Raw genomic sequence first — 14612 nt, 5'->3', positions numbered from 1 at the left:
AATAATGCGTAGTACACATCTATCAGATACTCCTTGTCTAAATCATATTTCAATATATTAATGGCGAAGCATAATGAACTCAATTAAGAACATAACTTATTTATATGTGGAGTCCAAGCAATGAGTTCATCTCCCAGAAATTTTTTTCATTGCTTATTTTCAGCTCATGATTATTCATGTGAATTTTGATATTTTTTGAATCGATTGAATTTGTTATAGATTCAAATAACATAGATACGGTTTTATTAAAATTAATAATTAGCCTGTTTCTGAAACACCATGACTCAAATTCGTGTATGACAGCATTTGAAGCATTAATTGAATCATCAAGTGTTTTCCCACTACATATAATGGACGTGTCATCAGCATATAAGAAAACTTTTCCTTGAGATATAAAATTTGTTAAATCGTTTATATAAACAAGAAAGATAATGGGACCAAGAACACTACCTTGCGGTGTTCCTAGAAAGATGTCCTTTTCTGAGGAACTTTCACTATAAGTTTTCTGTCAGATAGATATGAAATTAACCAGTTTTGAATATTTCCTCGTATTCCAAGTTTTTCCAACTTTTCTTCCACAAACGTGTTTAAAGTGTCAAATGCACATGTAAGATCAAAAAATATACCTATCACAAAATCTTTACTATTCAATCCATCATTAATAAATTGTGTCAGTTCAATTGTAGCTGTTTCGGTGGAGAATTTTTCTCTAAAACCGTGTTGAGAAGTGGAATTTATTGAGATAGTTGTTAAGTCTGATGGTCATTATTTTTTCGATCACTTTAGAGAGTACACTCAGTAAAGAAATAGGTCGATAACTGTTTATGTCTAGAGTATTCTTTTTTTAAAAAGCAGGGATAATCAAGGCTAATTTCATTATACTGGGAAATTGACCAATTTCTACAGATTTATTGATTATCAATGCAAAACATTGTGAAAAGTCATCTATACATTCTATAAGTAATTTAACCGGTATTTCATCAACACCTGTTGAATGTTTATTTGGCATACTGAGTATAACAGTTTTTATTTCCTCTGGAGATACGGGTAGAAAAAACAGAGTTATTATAAATTTTCAAGGTGCTGGTGTATTCATTGGACAGAGTTTTGAAATGAGAAATGAGTTTATGTTGGACTGAGGTAGAATAGTGAGTGGCAAATAAGTCAGAGATGTCTTTCTCATTTTCTACAATTTGATTATCATGATTTAATATCATTTCATTTTTGGTGTGATTTCTATTGAGTTTTGTGTTAATAACCTGCCACAAGGTCTTGTTTATGTTTTGTGAATTCTCAATCCTGTTTTTGTAATAAGTTTTCCTTTCTTCTTCAACATTCTTAAGATACATCTTTTTCCTAGATCAATACAAGGCTTTTGAGTTGTCATCATGGAAAGTTTTTCTGAGACTATTAAGATCTTCAAGCTTCCTCGATTCTTCTCTTAATGTTTGAGAAAAGGTGAAGACACGGGAGTTTATTTTCTTCTTAAGCTTAGTTCTTATTTTAGGGAAAGCCATTTCAAAACAATATATTTTATTATATGTATTTCTAAAAAGTGATTTAAATTCCATCATCGAATTTTCTCTCTTGGTTATATTTTCCGTCATCTCGCATTCAGTATGGTCAATATCAGGATTTTTGAGTAATTGTGCGGTATGGTCTGAGATATTTGGGTCAAAGATTACATATTGCAAATTTTCCATATTTGTTATTAAATAATCGATAGCGGTCTTCATTAGACCATATCTTCCATTAGCTATTCTTGTGGGCACATATGTTTCCTTCGTATTGCTTCACGCAAGCGGCGCAGAATACTTCTTATTGACTGTACGACCATGTGGAAAAAACTTCTGATACACTACGCCACGGTGATAGAAAAAAAAACCGTGAGCAAAACCATGACATTTAATCGAACTTGGCTCATCTCAATGAAAGAGCCCAGGAGAGCCAAGACCAAAGAAGCCCGCCATCAGAAGTTTTTGCCACATGGTCGTACGGTCAATAAGGAGTATCATTCTGCGCCGCTTGCGAGAAGCAATACGAAGGAAACGTCTGTGTGGAATGCACCTGCTTACTCGTTGCTAGTTCTTAGTTTTTTGGCCAAAAACTACACCGTGATCATGCCTCAGCCACCGTATAGGTATAGTATAAGTATATAAAAATAACAGGAACAAATGAGTAAATATCACAGATAAAGATTGATGAGTACAATGTAATATGTAATATTGAAGTTAGATTACATTAGATTGGATTAGATTAATATGGGGCTTCTGTGCTGAACAACCACTACTCTGCGAACTTTGCAGATCTACTGTGTGTGCCCTCATGTATGCTAGAGTTCCTTGTCTAGGTCCGTCCTTGTAACTAGACTCTATAGGCCAGATCTCAAGTTCCCCATATATTGAGAGGGTTGTGGTTTTTCCTTCCCTAATTTTGCAAAACTTTATTTTTGACAGACCTTCGCAATAGCAATAGTATGTGTACGGAGGTTTCCTCATCCTCTCGGCAAAGCCTGCATAGGGCTGTGTCTGCCAGTCCGATGTTGTTCATGTGTTTGTTGAGTCTACAGTGTCCCGTCAATAGCCCGACCAGAACTCTAGTTGATCGCCTATTCAGACTTAGTAGGTACTCCGTGAATTTTGGCGATGGCTCTTTAATGAACTCTTTGGCCTCTCTCATACCCGGCGCCTTATTCCACAATTTTTGAGATTGTTTTTCCTTCCAGTTGCTGTTTACAAGTTTTTTGCAGCGCTTTTGCTGTACCACAAAAGGGTTCTGGGCCAATGGGGGAGCGTCGTGCTTCTTCTCGTGCTAATGAATCAGCCTCTTCGTTGCCCTTGTATCCTGTGTGGCCTGGTACACAGGCTAATGACAGTTTGTTTTGACTACCTAGTTCTTGTAGCTTTTATAGGCAGTTCCAGACTAGTTTGAAATTGACCTGCATGGAGCTAATTGCTTTTATAGCTGCTTGGCTATCAGAGTATATTGCAATAGTCTTTTCCTCAATTTCTTGCCTCAGTAACTCTTTTGCGCAGTGACGTATTGCTGCTGTTTCTGCGTCACTTTTTTACCTAAGCTTAGTGAGACTTTTGTCTTTGGTTTAGTTATATTGATTCCTGATTCTACACCTTCTTCAGTTTTTGAGCCGTCTGTGTAACAGACAATCTCTGCATTTATTGGAGGTCCCCCCTCCATGCCTCTCTACCTGTTATAATTGTTTTGAAGTTTTTTCCGAAGCTATACTGGGAAAGCATCTGATCCGATGGCATTCCCATTATGGGGTCGTTTTCCAACTCTTTGTTTAGCTCGTTGTACCTCTTACCGTGCAGCATGCTTATAGGCATTTGCCCTTTGGTCAGTCCACTGATGACTGACCTGGCTTCCCCTTGAATATATAGATGTAGTGGCGTTAGGTTCAGCAAGACTTCTAATGCGGCTGTTGGGGTGGTTCTCATAGCGCCCGTGACAGCTAGGCAAGCTTACCTTCGAATGCCACTCAGCTTCGAATCGCTCCAACCTGCTGAGTCTTTGGCCACCATACCAGCGAGCCATATGCTATCATGGGTAAGATAACCCTTGTATATAGCCATATGGTCATTTTTGGTTGTAAACCCCAATTTTTCCCCACATCCTCCTACACAAGTTGAAGGCTATCGTGCTTTTTTGCATTATTTTTTGTAGGTGTTGATTCCATGTTAACTTGTGGTCAAAAATGACTCCCAAGTATTTTGCCTCTTGTGCAATTGGAATTCCTACCCCGTGCAGTATTGGTGGCTTCAGCCCTCTAAGTACTTTCTTTTTTGTAAAGACTATTAGTGTAGTTTTGAGAGGGTTTACTGTTAGTTCCTCCTCCTGGCACCATTTATTCATTATGTTTAGAGCCGTTTGTGTATGCTCCGAAACAGTTTTTGCGAATTTGCCTCTTGCGATAATAATAATAATAATGTCTTTATTTCCAATGAAAAATAAAATGCATGATATTCATCTTGTTACACAAAAATCCCAAGGGGGAGTTCACCCGAGGGTGCTCTACCACTCAACCCTTGCTATTTTAAATAAGCATATTATAACTTGAAAACTAACCTAACTAATCCTAAAACCTATATTTTTATTTCACAATTTTTTTGGCATTTGACATTTGACATTTGTCGTTTGTTGGGTCACCTGAATATTCACCACCAATGACCAAGTGGAAAAAAAAAGAAAGTTGTATGAGAGATAACGAAAAATGACTACTTGTGAAACACAGATTATAGAAAAAAAAAGGGGTATACGAAACGGAACTGCATCAGAATGTGTTAACTTGCAGGAAACTTTTAAGCTCTTTTATGAATTTATATAAATTACTATGGTGTTTTAGCGAATCGGGAATAGAATTATAAAGATGAAAAATTGAATACGAAAAACTTCTCTGGAAAATTGCGGTCTTGTGTTGTGGACATGTGATAACATTTTTGTTTCTCAAATTTATGTTGTGTACGTCTGTCCTGAATGTTATTTTACGATATAAATAAGGCGGATTTCTGTATAATATAATTTTATGAAATAAACATAATGAATGAAATTTGAACCTATCTTTCATGTTAAACCAGTTCAGTTCCGCAAGCTTGTAGGACACATGTTCATACTTCCTAATTCCATATATATATAACGAATACAAGAGTTTTGAACACGTTGTACTCTGGACCAGGTATCGTAGTCAAGACAAGGTCCATAGACCGGAAAACAATAATTGAATTGTGCTAAAAATAGAGACTCGCATAACATTTTCTTTATGTGAGGTACATTGAGGTACATTTTGTGAGGATATAGTAATCGTAGTGCACCATAGGCTCTCTGCATATTTCGATTGATATGTTCTCTAAATCTTAAAGACTCATCTAAAATTAAACCAAGATTTTTTGCATTACTTTCAAATCTAATAACTTCATTATTCAGATACAGTTTCAAGTTATTTTTAACTGATGCTACATGAGCATTGCTTCCAAATACTAGTTCTACTGATTTTTTTTGGATTGAGCACAAGGGAATGCAGTTCGGCAACATTTGATATGGTTTCTAAGTCATTGTTCAACTTTCTAGCAGCGTTGTTCAAGTCATCAACTTCAAGAGGGAGGTATAGTTGTATGTCATCAGCATACATGTGTATTTTACAATGTTCAATATGTTTATGAAATTGGCTAGTATGAAGTGTGAAAAAAAGTGGTCCCAGAACTGAGCCCTGAGGTATCCCAAGATGACATTTCTAGCTGCAGATAATTGATTTCCCAATTTGACGCTTTGTCTACGACTGTTGAGATATGATTGACAAAGCTGCAGTGATTCCGTACACACTCCACTTGTTTTCAAGATCTTTAGTAAGGTATCATGCCTAACCGTATCGAACGCTTTACTAAAGTCAAGCATTACCAATACCAATCGCGAGGTCATCGGCATATCCTAAACAATGCATACCTTTGGATTTTAGCCTCATCAGTATTTCGTCCACTAGGATAGCCCACAGTAGGGGCGATAATACCCCTCCTTGTGGATACCCCTTGCCAGCTCTAGCTGTGACTGTGGTTTCACCTATGGATGATATGATTTCCCTTGTTTCCAGACTGGCATTTATCCACTTACACAGGATGGTTGGAACCCCTTTTCTATCTAGAGCTTTGGTGATAGACTCTGTAGATGCGTTATTAAAGGCAGCCTCGATGTCGATGAATGTTGCCATGGCTATCTCCTTATCCTCTAAGGATTTTGTTAGTAGCCTGTTAAGATCATCTAATGCCAGATCTGTTGACTTACCTGGCTGGTACGCATATTGGCGTTCGTTGAGGGGGTTTATTGATAATACCTCATCTCTCATGTATCTATCTATCAGTCTTTCCAGTGTTTTGAGCAGGAAAGACACTAGACTAATTGGTCGGTATGACTTGTGCGTCATATCGTTTACCTTCCCTATCTTGGGTAGGTAAATGACTCTGCCTTTTCGCCACTCATTCGGTATGTATCTCATGGCTATGCAAGCCTTATATATTCTACATAAGTATGGAATCAGTGATTCCTGCCCCTTTTGAAGTAGGTTGGGATATATTCAGTCCTCTCGTGGAGATTTATATGGCTGGAATTTACTTATAGCCCACCTAATTCTATTTGGCCTTGTTATCTCAGTAGCTAGTCTCCAGTCCGAGGCATTCGGCAGTATACTAGGTTACTAGGAAGCCTAAATTTGATAAAGACTGAAAATGGTTACTTGTCCATGAATTCTTGTAATGAATATCAAGGGTAAATGGTTGTAGAATTTGGCCCATGCTCTGTGGCATACTCATGTCTATATTTGTCATCTTCAAAATTCGATTTGTTCCCATTCCCAAAAAGTACACAATCATAAATATATATAGCATATACACTAAGCATTTTGTTACCCTTGAAGGCACCACGACAAGAGCTGTGTAATTCACATTGAACATTGCTTTCAATATACGTTTCTGCATTATGAAAATACGTTCCAGTTGTGTACCCCCTCCCCATACTATTATTCCATATTCCAGCATAGGATAAACAGTCCCATAATATGACGTTTTCAGTGCATCGATTTTCAAGTGACGTCTCAACACTCGAATTGCATAACACTTATTTGCTGGTTTTTTTGCAAGATAGTCAATATATACCTCATGATTCAGTTTATCATCTATATAAATTCCTAACAGTTTTGTACTCGAAGATTGAAAAAAACTCTGGCATGAGTCTATTATATCTGAGGGAGAAGGAAAAACAGTAATTAATGGTTGGTTTTTCATAAAAATGAAAATTCACCTAATTTTTTCAACAGAGAGCATATATTATGTGAATACTCCTATGTTATTTTATCAGCATTAAAAAATGCTGAGGGAGAATTTGAAAACACAAAGTGAATCTTTCATCTGAATAGATGTTTACTTCATGAACTGTTTCTCTACTGTTGGACTCCAGTTGATAATTTTTAATGAGAAGATGTTTCATTTCATTATTTAATCACATTATCAATAATATCAATAGACCTTCTCCACATAAATATTCATTCCCACAAGATAAAATATTTTGAGAAAATCAAATCAATTCACATAATTGATTTTATCATCCAATCAAATCATCAATAATATCAATAGACGTTTTCAACATAGATATTTATTTTCACAAAATAAAATTATAAAAAAAAGTTAAACCATAATATATAATTCTACATTCAAATGAATACATTCAGATCATTTATTGGATTTCAGCATTTCAGAAATTGTTGTGTTTATTTCGATATACATGATGATGGTTTTGAAAAAGACAGAGACAGGGTGTGAAACTCACTAATCGAAACCGTATTCGATTTCAAATATCTTGAAATTCATTTTATTGTTGCAGACAAAATTTTTAAAATTAACTACCAGCGGAAAGAGTGAAAAATCATTGGTGAAGAAATTGAATTATCCTCCTTATGACTGATGACTCGGAATGGAGCCTTATTATTGCATCAATATTGTTTTAAGTTACTCATTGATCATTTGAAAAATATGTTCGTCAGTCGCTTGCTCAAAAATGTAATTCAGTTTCAGATATAGTTTGGAATTTTCACGCCATCTACTGAGTACTCATACATTTATCAAAAAAGTTTCCTGAATGAATTCTTCAATAACCGACTCTTCGTTAAGAGCATCAAAAACTAACAAAAAAACAAAAACTCCAACATACAAGAAACAAAATCAACCCTTCAGACTGTCTTTTTGATACCGATTTCCACCATTAAATCAATCAATTGGACGACAACAACGATCTGAGCTGGTTGAACTGTGATACGATAGCATTCAATACACTCCAAGTTGACACAATTCCGACTAACCACAGAGTGGTGTCTCGCTCGATGGTTGTTACGCGACCAGCAAAGTCCCTGTAATACAATCCCAAGCAGAGACTTGCTATTCCTATAGCGAATGACGCCATCCCGAGGAAGTTGTGTATGAGCTTTAGGATCACCGGTTTCAAAAACCTCTTGAGAACCTGGGAGTAAGCCGCGAACATACCGAGTATGACTGATGCCAGCGCAAGGATCCATGAAGCTAGTCCTGAAAAAAGGGGATATGGTGAAGTTGAGGTACTGAAAATATACACTAGATGAGAACTTCAAAATAATTTTTTATGATTTTTGTGAAAAAATTCAAATATTGATCACCTATAGTCATTTTATATGGTGTCTGACACTTAACAAAAATAAACTTCGTTCTTTATTTTCATCAATATCTGGGATAGTTATCAGTATTTTTTTCTGTATATTTTTATTTGAGAATAATGAAGACATTTTTTTTGCCGAAGTATGCGTTGGTCAGGCTCTATCCCCCGAAGCCCTGATACATTCAGGAGGGCGCGCCAGCATTATCAACCAATGACCACTCCCCACACCGTGGGGTAAGTGATCATTGGGTTCAAGAATTGCCCAGAGCAAGCGCAGTGAGCCAAGAATGACAGCCTTCTGCATCTGTCAGGCTAAGATTTCTGCCTTAGTACTGCAAGTCGGTATGATTTTGAGTAGAGAGGGCATCATTCCACCAAGGACTCCAATAATCAGAACAACCATGTTAACATAGTGGTCTGGATAGAGCCTGCAGAGTTCGAATAGAAAATCTCGATATTTCATACGTTTTTCCTTCTCTTTTTGGATGTTATTCGTCTCGCCAGAAGCTGAAAATTCCACGACAAATATGTTGTTGCTCTGACGGTCGAGAAGGACTACATCAGGCTTATTAGCTTGTATGAGCCTGAGGGTGGAGAACGAATAGTTCCAATAAATTCGTCACTCCTCGTTCCACACAACAGATTCCATATCCCCCGGAACGTAGGGCAACACCGGTGTCTCGTCAATAACGCAAGAGTGCCGTAGATGGTAATATAGCACTCTGAGGGGTACGTTATGTCAATGGATATAGGCCGAGACCGCATTTGCTGGACATGCTGATAGCAAGTGTATTAGGGTCTCGGGCGCCTCGCAGCAGGCCCTGCAGGAACCCTTCAGTAATCTCTATACCCATCACGCGACTGCGGTAGACTAAGGTGTTGAAGATACCATCCTGGCAAGTCATGAAGAACCCCTCAGTTTCCGACTTCAGCCCACTCGACCTGAGGAAAGCAAAAGTCAGGCGCTTTTATAAGCCAAGGTCTCTAATGCATTGGCTTATCCTTGTGTTTCCGCAGAAGTGAGGTGATCTCTGCGGCTTTCATCTGAGCTTTTTGCTGAACGGGTTCCAACTCGGTGGTCACCTCGTTCAGTGTCGAAAACTAAACCGAGTTCATCAGCTGCTCTAAAGAGAAATGCTTCAATTCCTGCTATTTCATAGCCACGGACCATGCAGAGAAGGGGATCCAAACTCCTGACGACTTTACAGGCTATATCCAGTACCATTCTGTCACGTAGATACTCCAAAGTCAAAGGTCCATCGCCTCCCTGTTGTCAGGGAAAAGTACAACTGTGAAACGGACGATTTGGGATGCAAACTCCTATAGATATGCATCAGTTTTTGGGTCTTTACGTCGAGTTGATACAGCTCCTCCCTAGTCCACTTCACGACTCCAAACGAGTAGAGTAAGATTGGAACGGCAAGCATATTTACACACACATTCACAACAAAAATTATTATTAATATCATTATTATAATTAATAGGTGCTTTGAAAAATGTAAATTGGTGCTTCTTGTGTTCTGAAGTGAAGTCGAAAGTCCGTTCGACAGTGAAATTAGTGATAAAACTGCGATACATTTTTCACTATCTGAATTCAATTGGAACTAGAGCCCAGAAACCACGTGTTCTTGATCCAAAACCAGACAGCGCTGGTGAAAGGCAACTGTGGTGCTAAGTTGAACTTGAAAGATAATTCTGAGTGAATGACATACTTTCTGACGAAAACCCCATCTGGAATATGCTCAGAAGACTCAATTCTCGAATATAAAAGATGAACGAGACTTCCAAATAGTCAAGCTGCGACATCGAACGACAACTCAGAGTTGTCTTCTATCTTCCACTGCACCTTTCATTGCACGACAACTAGACAAAACAAGAGTTTGAAACAAAAACAAAACATCCGACTCCAGACAGCTCTGACATGACTCACCAAGGTCTTATTAGTGCTGAACCACGGATGCATTGCTGGACTTGGGTACCTTTGCAGAATAAACCTGACTAACCAAAGACTTGGGGAGCTGTTATATCTCAGATATCCGTGAATTGAATGGGTCGATCCTACAGATGCAATCTTCTTGAGTGGAGATGCCACCGCCTTCACTCACACGTGTTCATTCTTCAAAGTTGGCCGGGATCAGCAATCCATCCGTATCTCAGCCGAGCACCACTACTGAGACCTTGACTGGTTGAGACAGCGTATGGTCTGTAGGATCACTGATGATTCATATGTGGGATCTGGCTCTGAGTCACCTGTCGATCCTCTGAATAGCATCTTCGTTAGTTGGAAACAGAAAGAAGCAGTAGGTGAAAGCACGAAAAAAATTATATTTGATATTATGATATCTGTCAGAGTTCAATGAACGAACACATTGAGAAAAACCTTCATTCATCATTTTCATTCTGTTGTTTGATGGAGGTTATAATCAAAAACCATGTGTCCTGCTCCGTTTTCATTGAACTGATACGTATTTAAGAGTAGTGAAATTGACTTTTCCAAAGCATTGTACCAAAGACTATAGAGAAAACTGATTCTCTCATGCTGACTACCAGGCTATTTGTCTATTAGGTCTTTCCAACAGCTATATTGGTTTAATCAGGTTGTAGCCTGGCTCCCTTACCCTTTCGACTGGTGTTTGTCAGAACAAACGGGTCAAGACTGATCATGGAATGGCGGCATGAATGTCCTCAGACACCAGTACCGCCCTTCACGGTGGACTGGCTGGGTTGTTTGGATGGAGATATTGTTAATTTTTCCGGGGGACATGAGGACCTTATTTGAAAGAGTCTCTGGGCCTTCTATATCGGGAGGAGTCCACAGCATAATCTATAGCTTCCCTAACTAACTCGATTAGGTCTTTGGGTTCGAGTATTTCTATCAAATGAACGTTTTGATACAGGCATTTTCAAACATTCTATTGACCAAATGTGTTGGAATAAGGAGGTTCAACACTACTACTCCAGAACGTTGTTTTTCCACAAAATGCAAATAAAGAAACATGGGTCTACTGCGGAAATGTCTATCATTTGCATCCCACCAGAGTTATCATGCTCTAGGTTGTTTTCCTGTTGGGATGGATCCTAACAGCCCCTTACTTCAATGATTCATAGTGTTCCAATAGCACGTCTGGCAGTAGCTACGAGCTATTTTTTAAATACTCACAATATATTATAGAGCCCTTCACGAGGGTTATAATGAATGCAATTTTGCAATTCCACCTTATTATTCCTTCAAGCTTCTTTCCATGTGGAGAAATTTGCTTGACGAGAGTGGTAATAAAAGCAATTATCCAATTCCACCTGATTATTTCGTTAAGCTTTTTCCACGTGTAGAAATTGAGAAATTTGCTGGAGAAACTAAGATATTTTAATATGTATTTCAGAATTTGTTTGTCTATCAATTCATTATTTCACTGTAAAATATGGATCAGTACGTGATTGAAAATTCCAATCAACAACCAGATCAAAGCATGTAAATAATAGAAGAACTATGTAGTTCACGCATAAACGAAACAAAATATAGAATAAGGAATTCAGATAAACGACAATTAAGACAAAGACAACCAAGAAAGTATATAAGAAATCAAGAACAGGAAATTGGAAAGGAAATTGACGTAAACTCAGTAACAGAAAAAATATCTAGCTCGAGCCGAAAAAACTTTCATGCATAATAAAAAAACCGATTCATGATAAAACATGAATGGAAAATTATTCAAAAAGGATAATTGAAAGTTGTTTTGACAAACTTGTCAGTAATCTAACTTATTGAGGGTATCTCCAGATAGCAAATAAAAAACTGACACAATCATTTATTACTCTTTAGTATCAACTTACCAGTTATAGCGTGGTCACTTTTAAAATGTTGATTTTTTACATCAATTTTGAGACCAATCCCAACACTCAAAGAAATTGTACTGACAGCTAGAAGTATTCCATGGATATAGTACTTCTTTTTTCTCTCAAGCCTCTGAGACCAGACGTTCTGCTCAGAAAATAGAATGAAACCTTCTGCCATGAGAGGTATATACTAAAACAATAAAAAACTGTTTGCTAGTTTGTTAGTGAACAAAGCGATCTGTGAATTGTTACATCGTCAATACAATTCGAAATGCTTGATTTGTCAATCAAGTCGATACCAATTTTTATTCTTCAATTTTGGCAAACTGTAAGAAGTAGGACAAGAGAGTTTTATAAATCAATTGAAATTATAAGTAGTGACTCCACATAGAGAAAGTCAATAGTTTTCAATGAAGAACAAAATGTGGGTGTATGTCATATACCCGCATTATAAAAACCAAAATTAAGAGTTACTTTCGAAACACTGAGATGAAGTTTCAATAATATATTTCAGAGAATCAGAATTGACATGACAAAAATTGGAGAATTAACGTAAATTATTCCAAACATTCGAAATAGGTGATTTGAGGTATACATTGGTTCTGGCCAGTAGGAAATAAGGAGTTTTTATGCTTTTACTTCTAAAATGTTGACAGACATTCATGGAAATAGAGCATCAACATATAGCTTATTGACTTCACTCCACGTCTATATATTTTCTAACTGTCGTTGCAAATAATTCAATCTTCGATAGTTTCGACTGATTGATATATTTTCGAATTATATGCAGAAAAATAACTCATTCCAGTCGATATAATTACTGAGGTCATTGATGAATGAAAATATCAGAAGTGGCCTGGGATTCGATTCCTGAGGTTTTCCAGATGGTTGATTGTTATAAAAAGAACCATAGCCATCATATGATAGAAATCGTTGAGATAAATGGCATTTAATGAGTAGAACTGCAGAATTATGAAAACCAAAGAATGAAGAATGTGATCGTGTCGATCAAATTCTTCAGTTTCAAAAATACATAAAAATTTCTACGTAAGTAATCCAATTTTGGCGGGTGGTACCAAAAGTACCAAATTTCACGTTTCATTCCACAAATGAAAATTCAATTTCTGGTTCTGAAAAATTGTTGAAATCATTTTGAAAAATATAAGTATTTCGTAATAAATTTATATATTCCTTTTATATCATCTTATAAAGAGAATAGCCGGCTCGTTCTCGTAATCTAACACTACTTGATTCTGTTGGATACATGTGTGTTTCGAACTGATCGTTGGAAAAAAAAACAAAACGTATCGATGATGCACTTAGCGATGTTTGATGAAAATAGATAATTGAATGTAATGTACTTACTGCAGTTGTGCACAAGAAGTTATGCCACAAGCTCCTATTATCAATATTGATGTATTTGAAAAAAATGTAGGAGACGTAAACTGCAACTATCGCAACCAGTTGATGATAAATTGTATTGCAAATCCAGTGAACTCGTTGAAGCAGAGAAACTGACTTTTCGGTAGACATTTTTCATTGATGAGAAGTAGCGGTTGTATTTTCCTTTATATAGATATTTTATCTGTTGGTATCTTGATACTGAAGGGGATATCCATCAGTGATGTGGCTCAGATAAAACTTTGAAGTGTAATAGTTTTCTATCACAGTTTTCCCATTCTCTTCAAAATAATTTGTGATACGAATTTGAGGATATGTGAGGAAATGTGAAAATGAATATTTCACATTTTATATCATCGTGTGATTCGTTGAAAACCTTGAATACTGATGGAAACATGCGATAGATCAAAAAGCATTGTACATAGTCGACGTACATATTTTATTTGTAGAGTGATTTACTGCAAAACTTCTATCAAAAATCAAACAGAAATAATTGAATGAAACTACACATACAGAGTAGACAGGTTGTATTGCAAACCGTTTTATCTGCGTCATGAAGACAGTCCATTATAAAATTTTGGACACTTTGGTAGAGGTATTTATGTTTGTATCTGTCTATGTATCTATGTATGATTGGTAGAGGTATTTATATTCGACAATTTTATTCTGTTTCGTGGACTTTTTTATTGATTTCTGATTTTTATTCCAATTTTTTTTCAGACTTTGAGGGATAAAATTCCCCAGAAAGATCAATAAAAAATATTTCTAGCCTATTGCTGAGGCATCAATCAATTCATTATCCAACAAAGTAAACAAAAATTATATTGTTACTCTTATTATTACATTTCCTGAAGTAACGAGGAGAGTCTTATTGGAATTTCACAACAGAGCAAACACCTGCAGAGATCGTAAGTTGGAAAAACGAATTATCCATATCACGTCCGGGTCCCCGGAGAATAGACAACTTATTGAGAATGGTTTTCCAGGTGGTCACGATATTGACTGTACGAACGGTTCGATACCAATGTCGCAAGATTTACAGGATGTCTGACTGAGATCTTCCCATGAAAATATCTTGAAAACCATCTGATTCTGTCTAGTTTGGGGAGTGATTCATGATATTTTCCGATAAATATTTTTCGCAAAAATCAATATATACAGGTTTATATTCTATAAATATACAGGGATAGGTT

The 14612-nt window shown here is 36.7% G+C and overlaps 1 protein-coding gene across 1 annotated transcript; it reads right to left on the bottom strand.

Annotated features, from left to right (window-relative positions):
• Positions 1-7136: 7136 nt before the first annotated feature.
• On the bottom strand, positions 7137-13573 carry LOC111513283 (uncharacterized). The gene is made up of 3 exons (XM_023169472.2): positions 13384-13573; positions 12016-12208; positions 7137-8078 (listed from the first exon to the last, which is right to left on the bottom strand). Exons 1-3 carry the CDS (start codon positions 13549-13551, stop codon positions 7768-7770), a joined length of 672 nt encoding a protein of 223 aa, XP_023025240.2. The 5' UTR covers positions 13552-13573; the 3' UTR covers positions 7137-7767.
• Positions 13574-14612: the final 1039 nt, after the last annotated feature.

The sequence above is a fragment of the Leptinotarsa decemlineata genome, unplaced genomic scaffold (genome assembly GCF_025532065.1).
Source record: "Leptinotarsa decemlineata unplaced genomic scaffold, Ldec_3_MD MMD2_tig00000576_RagTag_RagTag, whole genome shotgun sequence".
Taxonomy (NCBI): domain Eukaryota; kingdom Metazoa; phylum Arthropoda; class Insecta; order Coleoptera; family Chrysomelidae; genus Leptinotarsa; species Leptinotarsa decemlineata.
The sequence above is the reverse complement of the archived record's forward strand: the minus strand, read 5'-3'. Positions and strand labels throughout refer to the sequence as shown.

Excerpts from the sequence above, each read along its gene's own strand:
- LOC111513283 (XM_023169472.2), bottom strand. The coding sequence starts at position 13,551 with ATGTCTACCGAAAAGTCAGTTTCTCTGCTTCAACGAGTTCACTGGATT. Across the intron at positions 12,209-13,383 it reads ACTTCTTGTGCACAACTGCA|TATATACCTCTCATGGCAGA; the intron begins GTAAGTACATTA and ends TTATTGTTTTAG. Across the intron at positions 8,079-12,015 it reads AAGTGACCACGCTATAACTG|GACTAGCTTCATGGATCCTT; the intron begins GTAAGTTGATAC and ends CCCTTTTTTCAG.